We start from the raw sequence: 25,380 nt of genomic DNA, 5'->3' as shown, positions 1-25,380 counted from the left end.
GTGGCAAAAGTATGCGAACCTTTGCTTTCAGTATCTGGTGTAACCCCCTTGTGCAGCAATAACTGCAACTAAACATTTCCGCTAACTGTTGATCAGTCCTGCACACCGGCTTGGAGGAATTTTAGCTCGTTCCTCCAGACAGAACAGCTTCAACTCTGGGATGTTGGTGGGTTTCCTCACATGAACTGCTCGCTTCAGGTCCTTCCACAACAGTTCAATTGGATTAAGGTCAGGACTTTGACTTGGCCATTCCAAAACATTAACTTCATTCTTCTTTAACCATTCTTTGGTAGAATGACTTGTGTGCTTAGGGTCGTTGTCTTGCTGCATGACCCACCTTCCCTTGAGATTCAGTTCATGGGCAGATGTCCTGACATTTTCCTTTAGAATTTGCTGGTATAATTCAGAATTCATTGTTCCATCAATGATGGCAAGCCGTCCTGGCCCAGATGCAGCAAAACAGGCCCAAACCATGATACTACTACCACCACCATGTTTCACAGATGGGATAAGGTTCTTATGCTGGAATGCAGTGTTTTCCTTTCTCCAAACATAATGCTTCTCATTTAAACCAAAAAGTTCTATTTTGGTCTCATCCATCCACAAAACATTTTCCAATAGCCTTCTGGCTTGTCCACGTGATCTTTAGAAAACTGCAGACGAGCAGCAATATTTTTTTGAAGAGCAGTGGCTTTCTCCTTGCAACCCTGCCATGCACACCATTGTTGTTCAGTGTTCTCCTGATGGTGGACTCATGAACATTAACCAATGTGAGAGAGGCCTTCAGTTGCTTAGAAGTTACCCTGGGGTCCTTTGAGACCTCGCTGACTTACACGCCTTGCTCTTGGAGTGATCTTTGTTGGTCGACCACTCCTGGGGAGGATAACAATGTTCTTGAATTTCTTCCATTTGTACACAATCTGTCTGACTGTGGATTGGTGGAGTCCAAACCCTTTAGAGATGGTTTTGTAACCTTTTCCAGCCTAATGAGGATCAGCAACGCTTTTTCTGAGGTCCTCAGAAATCTCCTTTGTTCGTGCCATGATACACTTCCACAAACATGTGTTGTGAAGATCAGACTTTGATAGATCCCTGTTCTTTAAATAAACCAGGGTGCCCACTCACACCTGATTGTCATCCCACTGATTGAAAACACCTGACTCTAATTTCACCTTCAAATTAACTGCTAATCCTAGAGGTTCACATACTTTTGCCACTCACAGATATGTAATATTGGATCATTTTCCTCAATTAATAAATGGCCAAGTATAATATTTTTGTCTCATTTGTTTAACTGGGTTCTATTTATCTACTTTTAGGACTTGTGTGAAAATCTGATTTTGTTTTAGGTCATAGTCAGGGAGCATATGTAACCTACTTTGTAAAAAAATTTGCCAAGTCTGATTTCTCAGTTGTCTCAACAGAAGGACTCTCAGGTGTGCTCTGGACGTGCGCTGTGAATGAGACACACCTGCAAGGGATTAAAGCGCAATCAGCTCACCTATACAAGGACTCCGAATGCAGACTTACTTTGCGAAGTATTGTGTTGTTGTGACATTATCGAGCCTTGTTTCCTGATTTCTGATTCCTGTTCCTTGTTTTTGACCCTGCTTCTGTCTACAATATTCTGTTTGCACCTCACTCGACCTTTTGCCCATTTTACTGTTCGCGATATACGCCTGCCGATTTGGACTGTTTGCACTTGTCTTTATAATGAAGATCTGCACTTACATCCGTCTCCAACCATCCCTGACAGAATACTTTGCCCCGCTGACACTAGTACAGCAAGCACTTGTACACCTCCGCTGTGATCGCAGAAAATGACATCACGCACGATGGAGTTACGGCGGCCCCCATGACAAAAAAAAATAGTCCCTACAATTTCCATCACTTTAGTGGTTATACCATTGAGAACAAATTCAACATGCAGCTTTTTTTTTTATAAAGGACAGACATAAAGACAGACTGTTAGCTTGATTTATTTGCAAGATATTTCCTTTGAAATATTAACATCAGTCCAGAGGTTTGATTTTCATCTAATTCAGACAAATTAGGAATAAAGCACTTGAGATTGAGTTGTTATGGGAAACGAATCCGTTTTGGAGTGGTAACAGTAACTGCTTCACAGTGGATCTCTCAATGCCTTGTGTAACTATATCTTACTTTTATCTTACAGCTGCGTTTAATGTTGTGGAAGATCCGAAACAAATATTACAAAAGCAGTGATACTAAACAGTGTCCTTCCATAAGTATTCAATGTTGTCCTCTACATGTCCCTGTGTTAGCTGTTACCACAGAAACAATAACGAATTAGAATGAGCACATGAATAGAAATGTGCCAGAGCTGCTCTCGAACAAAAATGAATCACCACATTTGAACCAATCTGATTTAAGATTTCAACAGTACTGCAAAAAAAACCTTTAACTTTATAATTTCCTCTTTCATATCTTCTGAGCACCTTCTGCTTCATCTCAGTGCTCAGTTCTTCTCAATATTCATCCCCTCTCTTTCTTCTTCTTCACATGTGTGTCCTAACTATGCCAGATGTCATTCATCCTCAATTCCTAAAAAGTTGGGTTGCTGTGTGAAACATTAATAAAAACAGAACGCGATGATTTGCAAATCTTGGAAACCCTATTTCACTGAAAATAGTACAAAGACAACATATCAAATGTTGAAACTGAGAAATGTTATTGTTTTTTTGAAAAATATAAATCATTTTGAATTTAATGCCAGCAAAACATTTCAAAAAGGTTGGGACGGGGGCAACAAAAGACTGTAAAAGTTGTGCAATGGTTAAAAAAACAACAAAAACAACAACACTTAATTAGGTTAATTGGCAACAGGTCAGTAACATTATTGGGCATGAAAAGAGCATCCCAGAGAGGCGGAGTCTCTCAGAAGTAAAGATGGGGAGGGGTTCACCGCTCTGTGAAAGACTGCGTGGGCAAACAGTGCAACAATTTAAGAATAACGTTCCTCAATTTAAAACTGCAAAGAATTTGGCAATCACATCATCTATGGTCCATAATATCATTAAAAGATTCAGAGAATCTGGAGAAATCTCTGTATGCAGGAAACAAGACTGAAAACTGACATTGGATGCCTGTGATCTTCAGGCCCTCAGGAGACACTGCATTAAAAGCAGACACGTGTCTGTAGTGGAAATCACTGTATGGGCTCAGGAACACTTCAGAAAACCTTCGTATGTGAAAACAGTTCATTACTGCATCCACAAATACAAGTTAAAACCAGATATAAACAATATTCAGAAATACCGCCACCTTCTCTGGGCCCGAGCTCTTTTACAATGGACTGAGGCGAAGTGGTGAATTGTCCCGAGGTCTGACGAATCAAAAGTAGAAATTCTTTTTAGAAATCTTGGACACCACGTGATCCAAGCTAAAGAGGAGAGGGACCATGCGGCTTGTTATCAATGCGTAGTTCAAAAGCCATGTGCACATGACATGGGTAGCTTGTACATCTGGGAAGGCATCATTAATGCTGAATTACATGTTTCAGAGCAATATGCTGCCGTCCAGACAAAATCGTTTTCAGGGAAGGCTTTCCTTCTTTCAGCAAGACAACGCCAAACCGCTTTCTACACATATTACTATGGAGCCATGCAGTTTAAGAGTCCAGGTGCTAAACTGGCCTGCCTGTAGTCCAGACCTGTCTCCCATTTAAAACATTTGGTGGATTATGGAGCGCAAAATACGACAAAGGAGACCCCGAACTGTTGAGCAACTGCAAGAAGGCAAGAAGGGGACAACATTTCTCTTTCAAAACTACAACAGTTGGTCTCCTCAGTTCCCAAATGTTTACAGAGTGTTGTTAAAAGTAGAGGTGATGCAACACAGTGGTAAACATGCCCCTGTCCCAACTTTTCTGACGTGTTGCCAACATCAAATTCAAAATGAGCATATATTTTTCAAAAAACAATAAAATTTCTCAGTTTCAGCATTTGATATGTTGCCTCTGGACTATTTCCAATGAAATATAGGGTTTCCATGATTTGCAAATCATTGTACACTGTTTTTATTTGTTTTACACAGTGTCCCAACATTTTAGAATTGGAGTTGTTGACGGAGAGGTTTATGAAAACATGTTCAGTTCGTTCTTTGCAAACTATATTTCTGTTGATTTTGTCCCACATTTCGGATTGTCATCTTGTCTCCCTTGCTTTAGGTCTTGATGAGTAAGTCATCGTTTTTCAACTGGGCATTTTGTCATTATATTATTGAATGGTAACAGTGTATTATCAGATGTGACAGATGGATGTATATGTACAGTTATGATTGTGTTATATTGTACCTCACAGTCCAGGAGCACATTATGAGGGTTGAGGGCTCGATGAACCAGGCCACGTCTGTTAATAAATGCCAGTCCCTCCAATACCTCATAGGCAATCTGCAGAACCTGCTCGGAGCTAGAACGAACAAACACACACACACACCCCTTTACAAGAGCTCAGCCAAATATGTAACATACACAATTTACCTCGTTAATATCACTGTCAATTCTGCCTCCTTCACTAGGCATCTTTGTAAATTCTATATATTATTACATATTGTTTTTTTTTATATTGTATAAAATATAATGCAACATATACTTTCACAGCGGCACGGTGGTGTAGTGGTTAGCGCCGTCACCTCACAGCAAAAAGGTCCGGGTTCGAGCCCCGTGGCCAGCGAGGACCTTTCTGTGTGGAGTTTGCATGTTCTCCCCGTGTCCGCGTGGGTTTCCTCCGGGTGCTCCAGTTTCCCCCACAGTCCAAAGACATGCAGGTTAGGTTAACTGGTGACTCTAAATTGACCGTAGGTGTGAATGTGAGTGTGAATGGTTGTCTGTGTCTATGTGTCAGCCCTGTAATGACCTGGCGACTTGTCCAGGGTGTACCCCGCCTTTCGCCTGTAGTCAGCTGGGATAGGCTCCAGCTTGCCTGCGACCCTGTAGAACAGGATAAAGCGGCTAGAGATAATGAGATGAGATATACTTTCACTGGCTACTTTATTAGCAACATCTATATACCTTTCTTGCAATGATCCAGTCAGATAATCGTGCCTTTCAGAAGCAGTTTGATGATGAGAATGGTCAGACTGGTTTGAGCTGACAGGAAGACTACAGTAACTCGAATAACCACTCTTTATAAACATGGTGACCAGAAAAGCATCTCAGAATGCACATCATGTCAAATCTTTAGACGGATGAGTAACAACAGCAGGGTTCCACTCCTGGCAGCCAACAAGAGGAACCTGAGGCTACACTGGGCACGCGCTTGTGTTCCTTCCTGTAACCACCTTTCTTAAAGTTGTACAGCCTTTCGATTTCATAAAATCGGTGAAACTTAGTTCCCTCTGAAATTTGGTCATTGTGATACATGTTTATTTCTGCAATATCTCAAAAAAAAAAAAGCAGGCCATTCTGTGGCTGAGAAGTTATTTAATTTGAGAGGATTCCCAAGCAAATAATGTGCATGAAATTGATCACTTCGTGCAGTCAAGCATGCGCAGGTTTACCTTCTTTTTCTTCTTCTTTTGGGTTTTACAGCAGCTGGCATCCACAGTGTTGCATTACTGCCATCTACAGGTTTACCTTTGACCGTGCACCGACACTTCCATCATTCTGTCACTAAATGAACAGCTGATCACACCGAGGTGCTCGCTGACCGCCGACATTTATTAGTTTGGTCCTGCGTTTCCTTTCCTTCACAACATAACGTCTTTTCTTCTCTCTTTCCGTTACTGTAGTCTGTCTTTTGCGTTTCATTCGCACACTCACGCCCTCCATTTTTCTCTCCTGTTTAAAATTTGTATCCCACAATGCCTTATGTGAACGGGGAAAACCCACCACGTGATGCATGACGTAGTATCTTGAATTGGGTCATGGTGAAGCAGGAAAAAATAGCAGAGAATTCAGGGCCACGTGGCCTTAAATTCATTAATTGTTCTATTTAAAGAAAATGAATAAAATTGGCAGTCTGCGATTCGAATTCAGTAGCTTTCGGTCCACTAAACAAAAATAATTAGGTGTCAGGGAAAATTATTTTTATGACCTACACTTGAAAAATCTGAAAGGCGGTATAGCTTTAATTTCCTGTAAAATGAACAGCTTTTTTATTTTCAGTGAAAAGGTCTTGCGTTTGACCCGTATATGAAATACCCAGTAAGATCAATGAATTTAAATACAAGAACACAAGGGCAGCTCCAATGAAGAAAAATGTTTAAAACTGTTTAAAGTTTGATTTCCTGAAATGTGGATACTGTAGTGATCCTTGTAGTGGTCCTGCAGTATCAGCTGAGCTCTTACAATATCTATGAAAGAACAAAATTCTCAGCAGTAACTTACATGAAGTTGACAGTTTATTGGTTAAACAACTTGGACATTCTAAAGCAATCAGACATCATGTGACTACTATATGCTGTGAGGCATAAATCAGGCAGACCGCCATTTCTAACAAGCCAGTTTTGAGTCGGCATGTAACATCTCCTTCTTCCAGCTGCTCCCGTTTGGGGTCGCCACAGCAGATCTGTTCCGCATATTTGATTTGACATAGGCTTTTCACTGGCTGCCCCTCCTGACGCAACCCTCCCTCATCTATCCAGGCTTGGGACCAGCACTAAGTATGTGCACCCCCAGTGGCTGGGGATTTTACCCAACCTGCATGTCTTTGACTTGTAGGGGAAACCAGGGAGAACATGCAAACTCCACATGGAAAGGAACCCAGAACCTTCTTGCCGTGAAGCGACGGTGCTAACTACTGCACCATCGTGCTGCCCTGAGTAGACATGTAACAATTCATCCAGTCCACGATTCAACTCACAATATTAGGTTCATGATTCAATTTTCTGATGAGATTTTTGAAAAAAAAGAAAAAATTGTATTACCAAAAAAGGAACATTTATTTTCCTATTCTTTATCAACTTAAATATTCCTTTTGTTAAATAAAAAAAAGTTCCATTTCCTTAATAACCAACAATAATTATTTACCCACATTTGTAAAGTTGGCAGAAAATATAATAGCCTATTAATGAAAATATTCTTTTTATTAAAAATGGAAAAAAAAAACAGAGGGCTTTTCTTAATAAACTTATGAACATTTGTACTCCCTCCATTTGCTGCTTTTTTTTTTTTTAATCTTTCAGCAGTCTTCAAATTCAAATCACTTTATTTGTCCCCTTGGGGCAATTTAAAGGCACACAGAGAAGTACAGTTAAACACATAATAATAATAATAATAATAATAATCCCAATAAACAAAAATTATGACAGTGTGCAAGGTGGCAGTATGATGATAAATAGCTGTACAATGGTACAATATGTATAAGTATGATTAAAAAAAAACAGTATATACAAAAATATCGTGTGGTGCAATTTGCTTATGAGGTAGAAGGATCAATAGCAGCAGAGTCTATGTTTATATATATGTCTGCAAAAAGAGAGTTCTGATTTCTTGTTAAATCCATTTGTACGATCTCTCAACAGCTCTTTGGGTTTTTGCGACATTAAAGCTGTGTTACTTCCGCCTACAGTGAAGTCACGTACATTCCCACGACTGTACGGTATCGCATCCTCTGCTGTCTAAATAGCACAGTTACAGCTAGGAAAAACTAAGAGATGATGCAGCCTAATAATAATAATCACAATTCATTTTTTTTTTATTTCATTGATTTGAACTGTCATAAATGTGTATCGCAATTTATCATCGAACAATACATCATCACATGCCTAGTTTTGAGCTAGCCATGCTGCGTCTAACTTCCAAAAGACCCATCGTCTCTGACTTTTTACACATGGCCATTACAAATATTCAAGAATTTCTTGAAAAGCCAAATGTACCACACATTATGCCACTGATACTCGCTGAGGAACGGCACAGCATATCAGACACGCTTCATATCTTCGTGGCTACAGGCTGTCCACACTTCCAGCCTGTCACACAGCGTATATCATCACTGACTGGTTCCAGATGCTTCTGGCAACATGACGGCGAGTTTTTATTACTTTAGACGCCGTATTTTTGGGACGAGCTCAAAAGAGCTGTTCACAACCAGCTCTACAAAACACTTTCAAATGTTTCTGTATAAACCCTCCAGCATCTAGACAACATGCCAAGATAAAGTTATGGTGCTACAAAACATTTAATCCTGTTACTCGAAAGCATCCCCTATACAAACCCAAGTAAGCTGTGATTATAGAAATGATCAAGCATTAGAATGAGTATATTGATATAAGCCTGGGATTAGAATTACAGCTGGAACTACTGGACCAATCAGAACTGAGAAGTCAGTAGCACTGTGGGATAAATTTACCTAATAAAGTGGTGACTCAGTGTATTTATAAATGAGAAATTACAATAATAGACAGCTGGACAAAATGGTGTGGAGAAATTCCCATGAATTCTGCAAACCAATAACGTGACACGTTAATTAGTGCATAAACGAACCTTCCGACCCATAATGCATTGCGTCATTTGGTTTGACTCACTAAGGAAGACGGAGAGCTTAGATGCTGCGGAAACATCCCTTTATCCTTATTACTAATATGTTATGAGCCGAAAAAATGTTGTCATTTGTGTGTGTTCAACCTAGGTGATTTTTTTTTTTTTGACCTGGATTAAAATTTAACCTAGTTCATAATTTCCAACCTCGGTAAAATTTTGGATTCTCTAGGAGTCTTAAAAGGGATTTTTTTTAACTCATTTCCTCTGTCTCTCTTTCTTCCGTCCACTTCCTCTCTATCTGCCCCTACCTAGTACAACCCCAATTCCAAAAAAGTTGGGACAAAGTACAAATTGTAAATAAAAACGGAATGCAATAATTAACAAAATCTCAAAAACTGATATTGTATTCACAATAGAACATAGACAACTGTGGCAGCGGGGGCATGGTCAAGCGCCGGTCTGTGACAGGAAGGCGGAGTCAGGGAAGATAAGTGGCAGAATCACTACACCTGACATGAATTAACCTGTTTGTATGTGTCTTCCCAGTGACCGCGCCCTATTTAAGGAGAGAGAGCGAGAGCAGAGGGGCTCTCTCCCCAACCAGACGACTTGAGTGTGTGCGTGCGTGTGTGGCTGAGAGAGTAACATTTGCACTGAAAAGTGAAAATAAAAGAGTTTTGTGAACTCAGTTCTGGCCTGCCGTCCTTCTGTGCTCCACCCACCCATACGAACTGCTACAGTGGTGCTGAAACCCGGGATAGTGGAGCAGCAGCCGAACAGCCCCATGGAGTCCTCCCCGTTCGCCGACCTGGTCCACGCCCTCGCCACGGCCCAGCAAAGCCAGCACCAGGCGCTCGTCACCCTCCGGAAGGAGCAAGAGCGACGCTTCGAGGCCCTGGTGCTGGCCCAACAAGAAGATCGGGAGGCGTTCCGGCACCTCCTCGCGTCGGCGGGGTCCCCCAGCACTCCTACCGCGGGCCCGTCTCCCCTCACCGTCACCAAGATGGGCCCGCAGGACCACCCCGAGGCATTCATCACGCTCTTCGAGCAAGTCGCCGAAGCCTCGGGGTGGCCGATGGAGCAGCTCACGGCGCGCCTCCTCCCCCTGCTAACGGGAGAGGCACAGCTGGCCGCGCTACAGCTCCCCGCCGACCGCCGGCTGGCCTACGTGGACCTCCGCTGGGCCGTCCTCCAGCACATGGGGTGCACCCCAGAGCAGCAGCGCCAGCGCTTCCGCGCGTTGCACTTGCAGGAAGTCGGCCGGCCGTTCGCGTTTGGCCAGCAGCTCCGGGACGCCTGCTGGCGGTGGTTGAGGGCCGACCACCGCGACGCCGAGGGAATCATCGACCAGGTGGTGCTGGAACAGTTCGTTGCTCGCTTGCCAGCAAGAACTGCGGAGTGGGTCCAGTGCCACCGCCCGGCGTCGCTGTATCAGGCAGTCGAGCTGGCGGAGGACCATTTGGCGGCTGTCCCGGCCGCAGGACAGCGGATGGCATCTTCTCTTCTCTCTCTCTCTCCCCATCCTCCTGTGTCCCATCCTCGCCCCATTCCCCCACCACGGAGGCGGGGGCCGGCACCATCCCAGCCGGCCCGCCGCACCCGTGGTGCCCTCCCGTTTCTCCCTTCTGTGTCTGTCTCTCCCCCACCTCAGGTGAGTGAGCCCCAGATCACCGGTGCAGAGGGAAAGCCCGGGCCGGTCTGCTGGAGCTGCAGGGAGCCGGGCCACCTTCAACAGCAGTGCACGGCGATGGAAGTGGGCGCGGTGGTTCGGATCCCCGACGTGCCAGAGGCCGCCCTCGATCGGGCCAGAGCGTATCGCATACCGGTGAGTATCCAAGGGGATACATATCAGGCGTTGGTGGATTCTGGTTGTAACCAGACCTCAATTCACCAAAGCCTGGTGCAAAATGAGGCATTGGGGGGAGCACAGGGGGTGAAGGTGTTGTGTGTGCACGGGGATGTTCACAGCTACCCTTTGGTGTCGGTCCACATTTTTTTCAGAGGGGAAAAATTTATAGTGAAGGCGGTGGTTAATCCTCGCCTTACCCACTCTTTAATTTTGGGGACTGATTGGCCGGGATTTCGGGGTTTAATGACACGCTTAGTAAAGAGTGGGTCCTGCCATTTGACAGGGGGAGGTCCCGGTGTCGCTTTGGTGGGATCAGCTGTCACAGAGCCGTCTACGTCATCTCCGCGTCAGAGTGAGGAGCCGCCGACCCCTCCTCTCTCTACTGGAGAATCCCTCGCGGATTTCCCATTAGAACAATCGCGAGACGAGACTCTGCGACATGCGTTTGACCAAGTGAGAGTAATCGATGGTCAAACGCTCCAGCCGAACGCCACCCCGTCCTTCCCCTACTTCGCGATTATGAAGGATAGGTTATACCGAGTGACACAGGACACTCAAACTAAAGAGCAAGTCACGCAGCTTTTGATTCCGAAGAGCTGCCGGGAATTGGTATTCCAGGCGGCTCACTTTAATCCCATGGCTGGACACTTAGGGCAGGATAAGACACTAGCCCGAATAATGGCCCGATTCTATTGGCCGGGGATTCATGGCGATGTCCGTAGGTGGTGTACGGCATGCCGCGAATGCCAGTTAGTAAATCCAGCGGCCATTCCAAAAGCGCCTTTCCGCCCTCTGCCGTTGATCGAGACCCCATTTGAGAGAATTGGGATGGATCTCGTTGGGTCATTAGATCGGTCAGCATGAGGGTACCACTTTATATTAGTTCTGGTGGACTATGCAACGCGATACCCAGAAGCAGTGCCTCTGCGCAATATCTCAGCACGCAGTATTGCAGGGGCACTCTTCCGCGTTATCTCCCGAGTCGGAATCCCGAAAGAGATTCTGACTGATCAAGGCACTACATTTATGTCACGGACACTGCGCGAACTGTATGGGTTATTGGGGATTAAGCCGATCCGCACCAGTGTGTATCACCCACAAATGGACGGTTTAGTGGAACGGTTCAATCGCACCCTCAAAAATATCATTAAAAAATTCGTAAGTGAGGACGCACATAATTGGGATAAGTGGCTCGAGCCCTTGTTGTTCTCAGTGCGAGAGGTTCCCCAAGCCTCCACGGGGTTCTCCCCGTTTGAATTATTATATGGGCGTAAGCCGCGCGGCATCCTAGACGTGCTGCGGGAAAATTGGGAGGAGGGACCTTCACAAAGCAAGAACGAAATTCAATACGTTATGGACCTGCGCGCAAAACTCCACACGCTCACCCACCTAACGCAGGAGAATTTGCGGCAGGCCCAGGAACAGCAAGCCCACCTGTACAACAAGGGTACGTGCCTTAGGGAGTTCACCCAGGGAGATAAAGTACTCGTACTGTTGCCCACTTCGAGCTCCAAATTGGTCGCCAAGTGGCAAGGTCCCTTCGAGGTCACACGGCGAGTCGGGGACGTCGACTACGAGGTGAGGCGAACGGACAGGGGTGGGGCACTACAAATTTACCACCTCAATCTGCTGAAACTCTGGAACGAGGAGGTCCCCGTGGCATTGGTGTCGGTGGTTCCGGAGAAGGCGGAGCTGGGGCCGGAGGTTCAAAAAGGGGCACTGGCATCCCGTACCTCTCCGGTCCCCTGTGGAGACCACCTCTCCCCGACCCAACTCACGGAGGTCGCCCAGTTGCAGACCGAGTTTTCGGATGTGTTCTCACCCCTGCCCGGTCGCACTAACCTCATAGAGCACCACATAGAGACGCCCCCGGGGGTGGTAGTGCGTAGCCGCCCTTACAGGCTACCCGAACACAAAAAAAAGGTGGTTCGGGAAGAACTTCAGACCATGCTCGAAATGGGCATCGTCGAGGAGTCCCACAGTGACTGGAGCAGCCCGGTGGTCTTGGTACCCAAGGCCGACGGGTCGGTCCGGTTCTGTGTGGACTATAGGAAAGTCAACGCGGTGTCTAAATTTGACGCGTACCCAATGCCTCGTATTGAGTTGCTCGATCGACTCGGCACGGCTCGCTTTTATTCGACACTGGATTTGACGAAGGGATATTGGCAGATCCCCTTGACTCCACTATCCCGAGAAAAACGGTCTTTTCCACACCATTTGGTTTACACCAATTCGTCACACTTCTGTTTGGGCTGTTTGGGGCGCCCGCTACATTTCAGTGGCTGATGGACAGGGTCCTCCGCCCCCACGCCACCTATGCGGCCGCCTATCTCGATGACATCATCATATATAGTAATGCCTTTTCGATAGAAAGCCTTCCATACCACAATTGGGAATCAGACCTGTCCATTACTCCTGATGCCGGCTTCTGGACCCAAATCTGCAAAAACATCTATCTAATGACTAAAAATGCCAATCTTCAACTAATACAGTACAAGGTACTCCATAGATTTCACTACACTGCACAGAAACTGGCAAGAATGGGTTTTGGCTCCGACATGTGTTCCCACTGCATGCTAAACACCCCGGACACATACATCCACGCTGTCTGGCATTGCACCCCGATCCATAGGTTCTGGATAAAAGTCACAGATTCACTCACCTCTATCCTTGGCCATCACATCCCAGCAACCCCTTCCCTCTGCATACTAGGAGATACATCTTCAACCAACCTTAACACCACAGACAATAAATTTCTTCTAGTAGCACTAACTGTCGCCAAGAAAACAATCCTCATGAACTGGAATTCAAAGAACTCAATCCACATTACCCATTGGAAAAACCTGCTAGCAGATTATATATTATTGGACAATCATACCTCTCCCAACTTACTCCACACTCAGAATACACACTCCCCTTGGTCATCTTACCTCACCTTTTTACAGACTTGACTTGGCCCTCTGTGCCTGAGATCCAGTCCCAACGCCACACCCAAATATTCCTCCATAATCGTTAATACTTAGCCATACATATTAGGAAAGGGAGGATGGAAGCTGGAATCTCTTATCTCTGTTTGTTTATGTACTTCATTTATTAAATTTTCCCACCACTCCCTCCTCTTCCCACCACTCCCTCCCTCCCTCTGCTACCGTCTTCCCTCCCCCACTTCATCTACTCCTGTTATACCTGGGCATCTTGGATGGCGTGGACAGCCCTACCCTGTCTGGCTGTCAGGTGGGACTGGCGTTGGTTGGTGCCATTGGGAGGGTTGATGGGTCAGGGTTCCCCTTCGGGTCAGGGTCCCGAGGTCCTCTCAGCGCCCCGCCCACCCCACGCATGCACTCTGATACCTGCCTATTCTTGGTATTGCACAGCGCACCTTATCCTCTTTTAAATGCTCTACACATTAGGAAGCACACACCATTGGCCCACCTTCAACAAGAACAACATGATAGACTAGGGCAGGGGAGGAGTGCATGTGGAAAACCTCTGCAGGTGCTTCGCTGCACTCCTCGCTTCTTTTAATGCAAATACATTTTAGAGGAGGCTTATATCTTTGATTATATAGGGTGCGGGGGGCGTGTAGGTGGAGATCTGGGCAGGTTTTCACCCTGCACACCCTCTTCTTTTAATGCAGTACACTTTAGAGAAGGCACACATTCTTGTCATATACAGTCATATATAGGATAAGTAGGGCGTGTTGTGCGGAGGTTATGGGGGCTGGTGTCGGTGTGTGGGGGCCCGGAGCCCTGCCTCATGCAGTACCTCCCCCTCCCCTCTGTCGTCCCATCGTGACTTAGCTTGGGCAGGGGCGGCTGGCACCATAGCTATGAACAGGTGCTCAGGTAGTTATCGTAATTAACTATTAAATAACTATTATTTTTAGAATCACTATCTATAAAAAAATTTACTAACACAAATGATTAGCAAATAAACTAATACTCCTGGGGCGGCACGGTGGTGTAGTGGTTAGCGCTGTCGCCTCACAGCAAGAAGGTCCTGGGTTCGAGCCCCGGGGCCGGCGAGGGCCTTTCTGTGTGGAGTTTGCATGTTCTCCCAGTGTTCGCGTGGGTTTCCTCCGGGTGCTCCGGTTTCCCCCACAGTCCAAAGACATGCAGGTTAGGTTGACTGGTGACTCTAAAATTGACCGTAGGTGTGAATGTGAGTGTGAATGGTTGTCTGTGTCTATGTGTCAGCCCTGTGATGACCTGGTGACTTGTCCAGGGTGTACCCCGCCTTTCGCCCATAGTCAGCTGGGATAGGCTCCAGCTTGTCTGCGACCCTGTAGAAGGATAAAGCGGCTAGAGATGATGAGATGAGATGAATAATACTCCCTCCCCCCCCCCACCACCCTCCTTCATTATGATCCAGCTTCTTTCTCCCTGGCCCGACACTAGACCAGCACTGCTTATATACACTCTCACACACACACACACGTGCTCACTATCACAAACTCTGCTCCCCCCCAACATACACACACTGTCCCTCCACCCATAACTCAAGACCCAAAACCCCTCCAAATCCCCCCCCACCTACCCTCCTCCATCTCACATGCACATTCATTACCCCTAACCAACCCCACCCAGCCTCCCCTATACAGCAATATAGCTCTTGTTTATCTCTGTCGAATTTGTCTCCATGTGTCCTGTTACATCTCTCTGTCAACATATTAGTAGTACTGTCCAGCCTTTGAAACTGTTGTTAATGTTACGTTAGTGTTTCTGTTGTATGTCATGTGTATGTATTAATTTGTTTCATTCTGTCCTTGTTACTTTGTATTTGTTAGCAAATAAAAAAATAAAAAAAAACATATATAGTAATGACTGGGCGAGGCACCTTGAACACCTAAGGGCCGTCCTTAGGTCACTGAGGCGAGCGGGTCTCACAGCCAACCCGAAGAAGTGTGCGATCGGGCGGGTGGAAGTACGGTATCTGGGCTTCCACTTGGGCAACGGGCAGGTGCGTCCCCAAATTAATAAGACCGCAGCAAATGCGGCCTGCCCGAGGCCCAAGACCAAAAAGGGGGTGAGACAGTTCCTGGGGCTGGCTGTCTATTATTGTAGGTTTATACCTAATTATTCAGATGTCACCAGCCCGCTGACTGATCTCACTAAAAAGGGGGCACCAGATCCGGTCCAGTGGACGGAGCAATGCCAGCGGGCTTTCTTGGAGGTAAAGGCTGCACTGTGTGGGGGGCCACTTTTACACTCCCCTGACTTTTCTCTCCCCTTTATGTTGCAGACCGATGCGTCGGACAGAGGGCTGGGGGCGGTTTTGTCCCAGGAGGTGGAGGGGGAGGACCGCCCCGTCCTGTACATCAGCAGGAAGCTGTCGGTGCGTGAGGGGTGCTACAGCACAATAGAAAAAAAGAGTGTCTGGCCATCAAGTGGGCGGTCCTTGCCCTCCGTTACTACCTACTGGGGTGCCCTTTCACCCTCTGTTTGGACCACGCGCCCCTCCAGTGGCTCCACCGCATGAAGGATGCCAACGCACGGATCACCCGTTGGTATCTGGCACTCCAACCCTTTAATTTCAATGTGGTCCACAGGCCGGGGGCGCAGATGGTCATGGTGGACTTCCTCTCCCATCAAAGGGGGGGGGGGGGGGGGGGGGAGTCGGCTGCAGGGCCGCCCAGCCTGAGTCGGGCGGTGGGGGTATGTGGCAGCGGGGGCGTGGTCAAGCGCCAGTCTGTGACAGGAGGGCGGAGTCAGGGAAGGTAAGTGGCAGAATCACTACACCTGACATAAATTAACCTGTTTGTGTGTGTCTTCCCAGTGACCGCGCCCTATTTAAGGAGAGAGAGCGCGAGAGCAGAGGGGCTCTCTCCCCAACCAGACGACTTGAGTGTGTGCGTGCGTGTGTGGCTGAGAGAGTAACATTTGCACTGAAAAGTGAAAATAAAAGAGTTTTGTGAACTCAGTTCTGGCCTGCCGTCCTTCTGTGCTCCACCCACCCATACGAACTGCTACAACAACACATCAAATGTTGAAAGTGAGACATTTTGAAATTTCATGCCAAATACTGCTCAGCGCTCAGTTCAGAAGCCTGCATCTCTGATGGTATGGGGTTGCATTATTGCGTGTGGCATGGGCAGCTTACACATCTGGAAAGACACCGTCAATGCTGAAAGGTATATCCAGGTTCTAGAGCAACATATGCTCCCATCCAGATGACGTCTCTTTCAGGGAAGACCTTGCATTTTCCAACATGACAATGCCAAACCACATACTGCATCAATTACAGCATCATGGCTGCGTAGAAGAAGGGTCCGGGTACTTAACTGGCCAGCCTGCAGTCCAGATCTTTCACCCATAGAAAACATTTGGTGCATCATAAAACGGAAGATACGACAAAAAAGACCTAAGACAGTTGAGCAACTAGAATCCTACATTAGACAAGAATGGGTTAACATTCCTATCCCTAAACTTGAGCAACTTGTCTCCTCAGTCCCCAGACGTTTACAGACTGTTGTAAAGAGAAAAAGGGGATGTCTCACAGTGATAAGCATGGCCTTGTCCCAACTTTTTTGAGATGTGTTGTTGTCATGAAATTTAAAATCACCTAATTTTTCTCTTTAAATGATGCATTTTCTCAGTTTAAACATTTGATATGTCATCTATGTTCTATTCTGAATAAAATATGGAATTTTGAAACTTCCTCATCATTGCATTCCGTTTTTATTTACAATTTGTACTTTGTCCCAACTTTTTTGGAATCGGGGTTGTATTTCCTCGTCTGTCTACCTATTCCTATCTACCTAATTAGCATTTTTATATATCTTTTTTCATACTTAACCAGGATTTGAACTCAGAACCTTCTGATTCTTAACCCAACACAGTAACCACTGGAACATATACGAGTATTTTGAATTTATTAATGAGTCCAGTCTTACTACGTCATCAAGTAGTGTAAAATACAAACCCTGTGTCCAAAATCACTCACTAACTCACTAAATAGTAGACTATGTAGTGAGTCTGACATTTTGTAGTGCTGTCCGAATGTACAGTGAGAATTAATACACCCTATATAGTGCACTCAAAGTATCCCACAATGCACCGTGAAAAGTAGTGCACAACTGATGGTCACTAACCAAGCAATATATCCCATCATGCATTGCAGTCGCGCTGAAAAAAAAAAAGTGTGTTGGGGTGAATGGACGGAAGAAGAAACACATTATAAACAGACATTCAAGCACAATTAAAAATAGTAAGAGAACAGAAAATGAGCTAAAATAGAAGAGATAAAATATAGTACAAGAATAAGAGTTTGAGTGCAGAGTGAGGAATTAATCAAAAGCCTCAAATTTGATTTAATAAAAGTCAGCGGCAAAGAAGAAAGTATTCAGCCTTGATTTAAAAGCACTGAAAGATGCAGCAGACACAAAGGACTTTGTATTTATTAATGTGGGAAATACACTCAGTATAATATGGATTTATCACAAAAATACATGCAGGGATTTTATTTTGAAAACCCACCAGCCGACTGATCTGGCATGCTGGGTTTCGCGGTTAAGCGGTAAAAATAGCTGGTGGTCTAAATGGCTGCCGTAGTGCAAACAACTAGCGATAACTTATCAGAGTACGCTCGTAATCTAGAAGCCACTGCTGGCTTTAGATATATTCATTAGATTGCTATGTGCAATGGAATCGACCCCTACAGTCTGGGAAAGAAGGATTTGTCATACGATCTCGAAAACTACCCTTCAGTAGAGTTCCCCGCCATCTCAAACTATCTGGTGTTGCAGACGTCCTTCTACACCACAAAACAGATGAAAGTGTGGAAGAGTATGGAGGCTTACAACTTTTTTGTATGTGGCTGGGTAAAGGACCTCGGGATCAAGTCACTGCCGAATGAATCCTGTATTGTTTTTGCCCGTGTAAGTATGTGGGTTTTTTTTAAGCTTTTTGTTCACGTCTCTACAATGAAGCACTGCAAGTTGAAGTGTAAACAAACAACAGTTCACTTGATTCTCACTTGTGTTGGCTCTTATCTCTCAGGTAAATCATTCACAAAGATCATCAGAAACCCCTTTAAAGACCTGGATCTTAGTTAAACAAGACGGAGACGTGATCACGGCGCATTGCAACTGTACGGCTGGGGAAGAATTTTGTCACGACCTTCATGCATATGGACTTTGTGAGGAGGAAACAAAGAAACAGCTGGGGACTTTAGTGCTTCGTGACTAAAAAAAAAAAGTACCATAAAATAACGACACATGGCAAGAAAAGTACTTGGAAAACACTAAGGACATAGCTGAGAGGGAAATACAAACCTTTCACCAAGTGATCACTGCAAACTCGAGCATGCTTCGACTCGGCTCTCTTCGATTTCAGCGAGAGGTTCAAAAGCCACCTTTCTCGACGTCTTTTTGTGAAATCCTGTGTTCGTTCACCCTTTATTAGTTCACGAGGAACCCTGAAGAAACTTTTGTCAGTTTCATGGTTTGATCAATTTGAACAACCTAAAACAACGCAAGCGTAAGGCATTTTTCATGCGAGCAATGCACCTTCCCCATACAAACGCTTTGTCAACGGAGCTTTGGTAGACCACCAGCTAAAGTTTTGAATAACTAATGAGGTGGATGTGACGTCATGTGAAACCAAGAAATTGTGCGACAGCAATGACATAAATAACGGTGTGACGGAATAGTGTCCAAAAGTTTTTTTTTTTTTATTTTACCAATGAGCTCACTATATAGTCCTCTATATAGTAATCCCCTATATAGTGAGTAGGGAGGAATGAACGAGTGAGTGATTTTGGACACAGGGAAAGTCTTCCCAAATCCTAACCCTAAACCTAGCCCAAGGTATAGTAAGTCTAATACCAGTAGCAAATTATGAACTGGGTTAAAAATTCTAACCTAGGTTGAAAAATTCCACCTGACCTACAATATATACACGTGACAAATTAAATAATTAAAAACTAATATATACGAGTTATTATTACGAAAATTATTTTTAAAAAATTTAATTTTAACAAGAAGACAGTCATATCTATATCCCCCGCCCTATATACCAACTATATACCAAGTTTCAAGATATTATTTGTCACATTTTTCAAGTTCTGCTGCAGGAAACCAACCCGACCTCTTTACACTAACCTCAGCAGCCCATGGCATACAGTGGGGCAAAAAAGTATTTAGTCAGCCACCAATTGTGCAAGTTCTCCCACTTAAAAAGATGAGAGAGGCCTGTAATTTTCATCATAGGTACACTTCAACTATGAGAGACAGAATGAGGGGAAAGAATCCAGGAAATCACATTGTAGGATTTTTAATGAATTAATTGGTAAATTCCTTGGTAAAATAAGTATTTGGTCACCTACAAACAAGCAAGATTTCTGGCTCTCACAGACCTGTCCTCCACTCGTTACCTGTATTAATGGCACCTGTTTGAACTCGTTATCAGTATAAAAGACACCTGTCCACAACCTCAAACAGTCACACTCCAAACTCCACTATGGCCAAGACCAAAGAGCTGTCAAAGGACACCAGAAACAAAATTGTAGACCTGCACCAGGCTGGGAAGACTGAATCTGCAATAGGTAAGCAGCTTGGTGTGAAGAAATCAACTGTGGGAGCAATTATTAGAAAATGGAAGACATACAAGACCACTGATAATCTCCCTCGATCTGGGGCTCCACGCAAGATCTCACCTCGTGGGGTCAAAATGATCACAAGAACGGTGAGCAAAAATCCCAGAACCACACGGGGGGACCTAGTGAATGACCTGCAGAGAGCTGGGACCAAAGTAACAAAGGCTACCATCAGTAACACACTACGCCGCCAGGGACTCAAATCCTGCAGTGCCAGACGTGTCCCCCTGCTTAAGCCAGTACATGTCCAGGCCCGTCTGAAGTTTGCTAGAGAGCATTTGGATGATCCAGAAGAGGATTGGGAGAATGTCATATGGTCAGATGAAACCAAAATAGAACTTTTTGGTAAAAACTCAACTTGTCGTGTTTGGAGGAGAAAGAATGCTGAGTTGCATCCAAAGAACACCATACCTACTGTGAAGCATGGGGGTGGAAACATCATGCTTTGGGGCTGTTTTTCTGCAAAGGGACGAGGACTACTGATCCGTGTAAAGGAAAGAATGAATGGGGCCATGTATCATAAGATTTTGAGTGAAAACCTCCTTCCATCAGCAAGGGCACTGAAGATGAAACGTGGCTGGGTCTTTCAGCATGACAATGATCCCAAACACACCGCCCGGGCAATGAAGGAGTGGCTTCGTAAGAAGCATTTCAAGGTCCTGGAGTGGCCTAGCCAGTCTCCAGATCTCAACCCCATAGAAAATCTTTGGAGGGAGTTGAAAGTCCGTGTTGCCCAGCAACAGCCCCAAAACATCACTGCTCTAGAGGAGATCTGCATGGAGGAATGGGCTAAAATACCAGCAACAGTGTGTGAAAACCTTGTGAAGACTTACAGAAAACGTTTGACCTCTGTCATTGCCAACAAAGGGTAAATAAAGTATTGAGATGAACTTTTGTTATTGACCAAATACTTATTTTCCACCATAATTTGCAAATAAATTCTTTAAAAATCAGACAATGTGATTTTCTGGATTTTTTTTTCTCATTCTGTCTCTCATAGTTGAAGTGTACCTATGATGAAAATTACAGGCCTCTCTCGTCTTTTTAAGTGGGAGAACTTGCACAATTGGTGACTGACTAAATACTTTTTTGCCCCACTGTAAGTCCACCGGATCTTTGGTCAAGGTGAGATAAAAATCTCACATTTCTTAGTATCAAAAGGCACATATACATTACTTAATCAACTCGTATACCAACTTTCAAGACCATACCACTCAGAGTTTTCAAGTTCTGCTCCGGAAACAAAACCTACCCTTAAGACTAACCTGAGAGACTAAGTCTGAAATTGTTTCCATGGAAACAAGAAAAATTTAAATTTCTCAAATTTCTTAGTATGAAAAGGCACATCTACATCACCTTGTTAACATGTATACCAAGTTTCAAATCCGTATCATGAATAGTTTTGGATATATGCTCCGGAAACAAACGTTGCTCTTAGATACAAAGTCAAAATCTATTTTTTATGTAAAAATTTAAAAAAATACTTTTTTTCAAAAATCCAAAATAGCAAAAGGCACCAGTTCACATGTTGCTTGAAAGGTATACCAAGTTTCATGAAGATATCTTCAGTAGTTTTAAAGATATGGAAACGAAAATGTGACCGGACAGACGGATAGAACCCGTTTCTATATCCCTCGCCAAACTTTGTTTGGGTGGGGGATAAAAAAGCAGAAACGTACACGCAGGTATCTCCAGAACAGGGTATGGTGTGTATAAAAAAAGCTGATTAGGTCCACTTGACCTCGATTTTGGATCACGATGGCAAAAGGAAAAGACTGAAAGAGGATTCATTATCACAGCTGCAGGCACAAAGTCTGCTCAGCTGGCTGTGTGAACAGTAGGCGTGTGTAGCTGTTTTTCCCTACAATATACCATTTTATTAAATAAATTTAAAAAATCATAAACGATTTAATCCTCCAAAACAATCAAATCATCCTACCATTTCAGGTTTAACCCAATGAACCCTGGGCTAATTTCAGGGTCATTTCACTATCTTTACTTTTCAGCTCTTATCTTGGGCTTTATAAGGGTTAGCCATACGTGCTGTATGTTGTTTGTTTATTTGTTGTTTTTCAGAACGTTCAAGACTATCCAGATCATCCATCATTTCATATGATAATACTTGCACATTGTTTGTATTAACCTTTATATTATCTAAAATAAAAATTGTCGTATGAAACGTTGTCATTTTCATAATTGTATAGACCCCTTTCACTGACGTCACCCGAAACCAGAAGTAAACAGACCCTACGCCATATTGGAAGACCAACAAACTCGTGATTAGGGGGAAATAACAGCAGCGGTATGTGAACCCACGAGAATAAAGTGGAGTGGCAAACGACTTAAACAAACAAATCTGAGCTGTTTTATTTATGATTTATTGGCCCAACAGTAGACTTGAAAGAAACCTGTGTGAGACTTGGCAAAAAACTGTGGATATAATGGATAAGTCTGTGCATGATCTGCGGACACTTTGAGGTAAGCAAACGCAAGAAATTCAGATTTAAAACATGCTAAATTGGCCCCAAATTGATAACTGTATCAGGAGCAAGCCTCCCAGACTTCTACAATTTAATAATAATAATAATTTAGGATGGTTTGGGGCTTGCTCGCTGCTGCCAGGTTGGTTGTTGAGTAGCCTGACTGTTTTTTTTTCCTTGCGTGTGGTATCATTGTTGACGCGAGGTTGGTTTTTGAACATGCCAATGCGGACACGATTTCCCCTGATGAGTTATGACTTCAGACGCGATGCGTGTGTGGAGGTGTGGAGTCCGCGTGATATGTGCGTAAGATAGGCTTCTCATGTGTTTGGAGATCCATGCTCCGAGACAAGCGCAAGCGCACACACCCCCAAGGGAAAAAAGGGACCCCCCGAAAATATCGGCATAGTTCGAACACTGAGTGTAGGCACTGGGTGTAAACAACAAATAGTTTACAATGCCTGGGTAGAAAACAGATGGCAGAATTGGTGTCAGGTCCTCCTTATGTTTCCATTCTCCCTTGCCGCGAGTCTTATCATATGGGTCAAACCCATCAATCACAGCCAGTTTCTCCACATACCGTGCCCTTTCTGCAGCTGGTAATGTACTCACATAACCCGAATTATCATCCATCGTGTCACTTTACTCTCGCTCATACTTTGTTTTATATTGTGAGTGCATGTACTTGGTCTTCCAATATGGCGCCTAACAAAATCTCGCGGCACGATGACGTCATGTGAAAGGGGTCTATAGGGGAGATTACTGGAATCTGACAATATACGGTGATGATTTTGTCTTGCACTATTCGGAAAAATACACTCATCGGCCACTTTATCAGGAACACCCATACGTCCGCCTGCTGTTTTGGCAGCAGCACAATTCATAAAATCACGCAGATACAAATCAAGAGCTTCAGTTAATGTTCACTTCTTCAAATATCAGAATGGGAAAAATTGTGATCTCAAACTAAGTGTGACTTTCTTTCACTGTGGCATGGGTGTTGGTCAAGCAGACAGAGGAAGTCCGTGTGCGCATGCGCAGGTTTACCTTTCGGCATCGTCGTCTTCTTCTTTTGGGTTTTACGGCAGCTGGCATCCACAGTGTTGCAATACTGTCATCTACAGTACAGGTTTACCTTTGACATACATGTCAACCTATACGGAATGTCCGTATTTTATACGGATTTGATTCAATAAACGTAGTACACGGGCGTATAAATAAAGTTATACGGATTCTTTAAAAAAACTTCAATATTTATTTAGAGCTATAATCAATTCCCACGATGATAAAAGAGCGCATAACATTTACAAACATACTGTACACCACAGACAGCCAGTAAAGAGTCTTATGAAATCACGCGTTATCTTGTGGTAGCGAGACTTCGTTCCACTTTTGATCATGCGCACACCGCATTGCGAGAATCCCGCCAACCGTGAAGTCATAGGCATATAAACATAGACGCCGCCTTCTGCGTAGAATCATACGTCATCCTTGCCGCCATATTGGATGTGGCAAAGTGGAGATTCTTCAACCGTCTCTGGTATAGCATCTAGACAGTAGCCGAGAATAAAGATGCCTCATTCATGTGCTGCGTTTAACTGTACCACCAGGTTTACCGTCCAAACGAGCTCACATGGGATTACCTTTCACAGGTGAGACTGGAAAAATACTTTTCATTGTATTTGGTCATTATAACGTAATTTTACGAACAGATTTTCCTGACTTTGTGGCTAATATGAAGTCTCGCGCATAATAGCCGCTCGGTGAAACCTGTCTCCAAACAACGAAGTATTTCCTTCGTAACTACGCTGATAACACTGTGTTTTTGTCAAACATTGGAGCTTTGTATTCATTCTGAAGGTTTATTGTTATTAATATTGAATAAAAAGTAACTGGGATATATCATTGTTAATTATCATTCAGGTAAATTATTTTAATTTGCATCTTATACGGATTTTATAAGGGAAATACGGATTTTGGAGGTTGGTTATACAGGTTTGATTGACCAAAGGTTGACATGTATGCTTTGAGCGTGCACTGACAGCTACATCATTCTGTCGCTAAATGAACAGCTGATCACACCGAGGTGCTCGCTGACAGCCAATATTTATTAGTTTGGTCCTGCGTTTCCTTTCCTTCGTATATAACACAACATCTTTCCTTCTCACTTTCCGTTACTGTAGTCGGCCTTCGTGTTTCATTCGCATCCTTCATTTTCCTTTCCCGTTTCAAATTTGTATCCCACAATGCCTTGCGTGAACGGGGAAAGCCCACCACGTGATGCATGACGTAGTATCTTGCATTGCATCACGGTGAAGCAAGAAATAATAGTGGAGAATTTAGGGCCATGTGGTTCTAAATTCATTAATTGTTCTATTTAAAAAAAAAATGAATAAAATTCAAAGTCTGTGATTCGAATTCAGTAGCTTTCGATCCACTAAAAAAATAAATAAATAATTAGGTGTCGGGGAAAATTCTTTTTATGACCTACACTTGAAAAATCTGAAAGGGGTTATGCTTTAAGTGACAGAACCTGTCTGTTGCTGTTCTGTGTTCTACGTAGTGCTGCCGAGTTTCCAGTGTAGGGAATAGTGAGTCGGGGAACATTTCAAAAAACAGTGCTGGGCATTAATCTATGAAAGTACGCATAAAAAGAAGCCGCTTTGGGGACCAAAAGGTCGCCGGTTTGGTTCCCTGGACCAGCAGGAATGGCTGAAGTGTCCTTAAACAAGGCACCTAACCCCCAACTGCTCCCCAGGCTGCTCTGGGTATGTTGTACGTCGCTCTGGATAAGAACATCTAATGGATTGTAACTAGAGCCCTGCACTCCCGCGGGAGTCCCGCGGGACCTGACGCAAAGCAGTGCGGCACGGGACAAATTTTGAAAGCTCATTGCGGGCGCGGGCGGGAGGGGGAGTGCACAATGCGGGAGCGGGCGGGAGAGGTGATAAGCTGCAGTCCTGCTAACTAAAAATGTGTTTAAAATAAAATTTATAAATTATTAATTTATGTCT

At 44.3% G+C, this 25,380-nt stretch overlaps 1 protein-coding gene across 1 annotated transcript in view; it reads right to left on the bottom strand.

Annotated features, from left to right (window-relative positions):
- Positions 1-25,380, bottom strand: part of tbck (TBC1 domain containing kinase) — a 297,287-nt gene that overhangs the window by 256,521 nt on the left and 15,386 nt on the right. Inside the window, exon 4 of the mRNA XM_060926464.1 lies at positions 4,316-4,430. Within this exon, the coding sequence (XP_060782447.1) occupies positions 4,316-4,430 (115 nt within the window). The remainder of the gene's footprint in view (positions 1-4,315; positions 4,431-25,380) is intronic.

This window comes from Neoarius graeffei, chromosome 7, assembly GCF_027579695.1.
Source record: "Neoarius graeffei isolate fNeoGra1 chromosome 7, fNeoGra1.pri, whole genome shotgun sequence".
NCBI classification, from domain to species: Eukaryota; Metazoa; Chordata; class Actinopteri; order Siluriformes; family Ariidae; genus Neoarius; species Neoarius graeffei.
Note: the sequence above shows the minus strand (reverse complement) of the source record. Positions and strands in the feature narration are given on the sequence as shown.